Here is a 5,000-nt window from a genome sequence, read left to right as displayed (position 1 = left end):
GGAGTGGGTGGCCAGGGCCCAACAACGGCATCCCCCATTTTGATAATTTTGGCTTCGCCATGCTGACTGTGTACCAGTGCATCACCATGGAGGGCTGGACGGAAGTCCTCTACTGGGTAGGTGAAGGCCTGAGCCCGCTGGCTGCGAGGGAGGAGACGCTGGCACGCTCTTTGAACAAGAACATGGTACTAAGCGGGTTGGGCTGGCCAGGCTTCCCAAATGGTGGGGATCCTTCCGGGGCAGCGAGCCCCGCAGACTCTGCAGCTACTGGATGATGTATCCACTGAGCAATGAGCTCCCAGGGAGAAGGTGGAGCAGAGTGTTTGAACCCTGCCTAGCCAAGAGAGTCCCTGTCCAAGTACCGCTGAGACTCTCAAACGAACCCCACCCTTGCCTTAAAAGACAGGAGCCTGGTGGGAGCGAGTCCTCGGACGGCTCCTCAGCTCTGGAGCTCAGGTATAAGCGACCATAAACTTGCCCTCCAAGCCACGAAGAATGGTAGGGGAGGAAGGATGGTGTGACGGCTCAGGGACAGGCTGGGAATTGCAGAGCTGAGTTCCAGTCCCGCCTCTGCCTCTGGAAAGCGCTTGGTGTGTTACCCTTCTGGGCATCCTTTGTTCCCAGGAGTGTGGGCTGAGGGCAGCTTGAGACACAGGTTGCTGGGCCAGTGTCTGATATTGTATCTGGTGGCTTTTAATAATACCACCACCTAGCTCTTATACAGTGCTTTTCACCATTAGATCTTAAAGCATTTCACCGTCATTAACCCCCCCTGCCCCACTCACCCCCCGGGAGGCAGGCAGGACAGTGCTATTATCTCCATTGCACAGATGGGGAGCTGAGACCCAGAGGCTAAGTGACTTGCTCAAGGTCACACAAGGAGTCTGTGGCAGAGTAGGGAGTTGGGTCTTCAAAGCCTTAAACTAGTGCCCTAACCACTGGGTTCCTGGGAGGAAGGCTGGTCAATGAGTAGGGACAAGTCTGAAACCTGGGAGACCCAGGTTCAATTCCCTGCTCTGCCACAGACTCCCATTGTGACCGTGGGCAAGTCTCTTAGTCGCTCTGTGTCTCAGTTCCCCATGCGTAAAGACTGTGAGGTGCTCAGCTACTCCAGTAATGGGCTTACCTGAGCCAGGTGGATTTGGTTCTCCCCCTGGATCTTCATCTGCCTCTGTCCTGCTCAGGTGAACGACGCCATCGGGAACGAGTGGCCCTGGATCTATTTCGTCAGCCTCATTCTGCAGGGCTCTTTCTTCGTTCTCAACCTGGTGCTGGGCGTGCTCAGCGGGTAAGGCGTGTGGACTGCATGGTGCCGCTCTCCTTTCTATCTGTCCCAGCAGGGGTCTGCCCTGAGGGAGGGGCCGGGCCCTTATTGAGTTTGGGGATATGAACAGAAAGTCTGAAGGGGGTTTTTAATCTTTTTCTTCCCTTCTTCCTTGGTACCTTGGCTATCAAGGCTATCAAGCCTTGTCTTCCCTTTTCTCTTGGAGAACTCTTTGGATGACTCAGGAATGTGGAGCAGGGGCGCTATCAGCCCTTAATTGAAGGGACAGGATGGTGGAATTCTTAACACAGAGAGCTTTTCTCCCCAGTCTTAACAAAACCAGACAATGAACACATTGTAATTATTCAGTTGTATTGTGGTAGCACCTAGCAGCCCCCATTCTGGCCCAGGACCCCATGGTGCTAGGTGCTGTGCAAACACAGAACAAAAAGACAGTCCCTGCCCCAACAGCAGTTTTAAATAGTCCCTGTAAAATTCCCTTCCCTTCTCAGTTAACCAGGTGTCACTTCCTTGGTCCCTGCAGTGTCACAATCTTACTAGTCCTCGAGTCTTCCAGCGTAGCCAAGACATGAATTAAAGCAAACGGGTAAAATACCACTGAAAACAAATCCACCCGTCCTTTCCAGGCCTGCTTTATCCCTCAGAAGGGAGCAAAAAAAGGCCAAGCCCAATGTTTTTCCCCCTTGACAGGTCACCTTTACTATGGAGAATGTGGGAAAATGGGCACAGCTGGCAATCTCTCTGCACCCTCCAGCTGCGTGAGCTTCCCCTTTAGCTCTGACACTCTGTTATGATTTTCTCAAGGCTTTCCAGTATCGGATACTCCTGTGTGCCTCAACAGCAGCAGTGGGGACAGCCATTAGTGCTCCTAATGTTAACCTGCCCTCTTTACAATCTAGCTGTAGTAGTTGGTTCTGTGGTGTCCTGTGGCAAGGAGTTCCACAGGATGATAAAAAAATGGGGAATAGGGAAGCGTTTCCTGTTATTAGGTCTGTATTCCTCCCCCTTCCCCCGCAATTTTGTATTATATAACCAAGGTAAAAGGCAGGACTGATCCATTCTCAGTCTTCAGTTGAGTTAAAGGAGTAATTCCACCAGCTGGCAGCAGTAGTAGGCTCTTGTCCTCTCTGGGGACTAGCCACTAGAATAGGACGTGGCACACACTTGATGAGTGTGTCCCATGAGCAAGGTCTGGATTGAAGCTGCCCGCAGAGCCCCCTCTCCATTGGCCTCATGCCAACCGTCTGCGTTTGTTCCAGGGAGTTCACCAAGGAGCCTGAGAAGGCCAAGTCACAGGGCACGTTCCAGAAGCTGCGAGAGAAGCAGCAGCTGGAGGAGGATCTGAAGGGCTACATGGACTGGATCACCCATGCCGAAGTCATGGACAGCCACCGGGCCAGGGGAGAAGGTACCATCCTCACCTGGGCAAAGCCTCTCGCTTCTGGAGAATGGTTAAATCCTCCACCGGGGGTGGGGGGGGGGTGTCTGTGGGATGAGCGGGGTGGGAGGCCGGGAGAAGGTGTGCACTTGCTCCTAGTTTACTCATTGAGGGAGGCTGCCCCTCCCTTGACATTATCCAGGTTCAAGGATTAGAAGCTGCTTCAGACTCGCCAGAGATGAAGAGTTTTTGGAGAGGAAAGACCGTCCTATGGCATAGGAGAGGCCAAGGCCTTGGGAAGCCCGTAGGCTGTTCCTGGCTCTGCCACTGACACACTGGGTGACCTCGGGCAAGTCACTTCACCAATCCGTGCCTCTGTTTCCCATGTGTAGTGGGATGTACTAACACTTGCCCATTTGGGGCTGAAATTAATCACATTTGCTAAGGGCTTTTGAGAACCTGAAGTGGAAGTTGCTATAGAAGAGAGTTATTGGCCCCCCTTCCCCATTACCTCCCTGGGATGCTGTTATGTGATTGGATATAATCCCTTGGCTCTTTGTTTACTCTGTGGGGCATTTTACACAGCTGTGGAGCTATATGTAATGATCAGAATTCTGAACGCCATCGCTGGTCCCCTGCTCTCTATTGCCACCGGTTACACTCCCGCGGTGTCTAGTATTGCTCCGTTTCTTCGCACATTACGATGCCAAAAAAAACCTCCTTCCCAAACTTGTTCTCTTGAGTGTGGACGTGTCTCTTGAGGAGGTTTGTATCTCTTAGGGAGTTATTAGATGGGAACCCTTCCTTTGCAGATGTGCTTCTCAGGGTATAGCTACGCTGCAATCACTTTCATCTAGCCAGCTCGGTCACCAGAGCCGGTGAAGCCGCAATAGCCCTGTGAGTGATTATACGCCGATTTCACCGCTCCAGTATCGGAGCTAACGAGATTAAAGTGCTCTCAGGTGCATCTGCACAAGCTGCGATCACACCTCCGATTGCAGTGTGGACATACCCTTAGAGTTCCCCTTCCCTCTCCGGTGGGAATCCATTGCCGATGTCCCCATGTGTCTCTTGAGGGGGTCCCCAGCTCACTGAAGATCTCTCTCTTTCATAGGGATGCTGCCATCAGAGGAAGGGGGTTCAGAGACCGAGAGCCTGTCTGAAATTGAGGGCATGAACAAATGGATTCTCTTCTTGTGAGTACACACACACACACACACACACACACACACACCCACACACACACAGAGTCTCTCTCTCTCCTGCCTGATCCTGAGTCTCCTGCTCTTGGAATCAATCCTGTTGTAAGAGCCCCTATCGGAAGAGCTGGTAGTTTTGTTGGGGGGGTGGATACACCATGTTCAGTGCAGCCCACGCAAAGGTGGATTTTGCTATGTCCGGCTCTGGAAAAAGGCTAGTTCAGGTGGTATCCCGCCTCTTCTTTTGGGGGACCATGCGTCAAGCTCCTCTCCACTATCCCTCCTCCTGCCCAGCACACCCCAGGGCTCCGGGAACTGCGTGAGTGGTGTCAGGAAATCCAAGGTCATTCCAACTGATGAACAGGTGAGGCCAGCGCACTCTTTAAGGGGCAGTGACCTCTCCAGAGCATGCACAGGACCGGCCGCCATGCGGAAGGGAAGGCATCTCATGGACCCTGCGCTGGGCGAGCAGCCCGGACACCTGGGCAAGTGCCTTAGCTTCACCATCTGTTCCTATTCCTTGGGCAAGTGCCTTAGTTTCACCATCTGTAAAATGGGGATAAATGAAGCACACTTCCCCAGGGCTTTAAAACAAATTGTTCATTAACACACCAGCATCTCCTTTGTTACCCTGGTGCATCCCCATTTGGCGTCGTGGTGATTGAGTGGGGACTTTGACTCTGTGCTGGTAATAGTTTGGGATGGAGGAAAGGTGGTAGAGAGGGGCAAAGCGGTATCCCTGCCTGCAGAACCCCTCTCCTATGCGTTTGTGTGGGTCCCTGGGAGCTGGTGGGCAGGGCGCTTTGCAATGACTCTGCCCTCTGGGGCTGGGTGCTGGGGGGGCAGGGAGCCCTGAAGTCACCCCTCTTGGCCCATCTCTCTAGCCGGCAGTGGAGGCGATGGAACCGCCTGTTCCGCAGGAAGTGCCGCGAGGTGGTGAAGTCCAAGTTTTTCTATTGGCTGGTGATCCTGCTCATCTCTCTGAATACCGTGTCAATTGCCTCCGAGCATCACTGGCAGCCCGAGTGGCTGACTCGTGTGCAAGGTGAGAAGGGCGGCCCGGGGCTGGGGAGCCGCTGCCGGTTCAGTGCATCCACGGGCGTGCATGCGCACATGCCTGCCCACAAGTGAACACCCA

At 53.5% G+C, this 5,000-nt stretch overlaps 1 protein-coding gene across 1 annotated transcript; it reads left to right on the top strand.

Moving 5' to 3' along the window:
- Nucleotides 1–9: 9 nt before the first annotated feature.
- LOC135980531 (voltage-dependent L-type calcium channel subunit alpha-1S-like) lies at nt 10–4,907 on the top strand (the record flags this gene model as incomplete). Its single annotated transcript, XM_065580488.1, has 5 exons — nt 10–116; nt 1,185–1,288; nt 2,545–2,693; nt 3,778–3,859; nt 4,747–4,907. Coding segments are annotated over exons 1-5 (553 nt in total), but the record flags the coding sequence as incomplete, so codon positions are not given.
- Between the last annotated feature and the right edge of the window lie 93 nt (nt 4,908–5,000).

Source organism: Chrysemys picta, unplaced genomic scaffold (assembly GCF_011386835.1).
Source record: "Chrysemys picta bellii isolate R12L10 unplaced genomic scaffold, ASM1138683v2 scaf3970, whole genome shotgun sequence".
Classification (NCBI taxonomy): Eukaryota; Metazoa; Chordata; order Testudines; family Emydidae; genus Chrysemys; species Chrysemys picta.
Note: the sequence above shows the minus strand (reverse complement) of the source record. Positions and strands in the feature narration are given on the sequence as shown.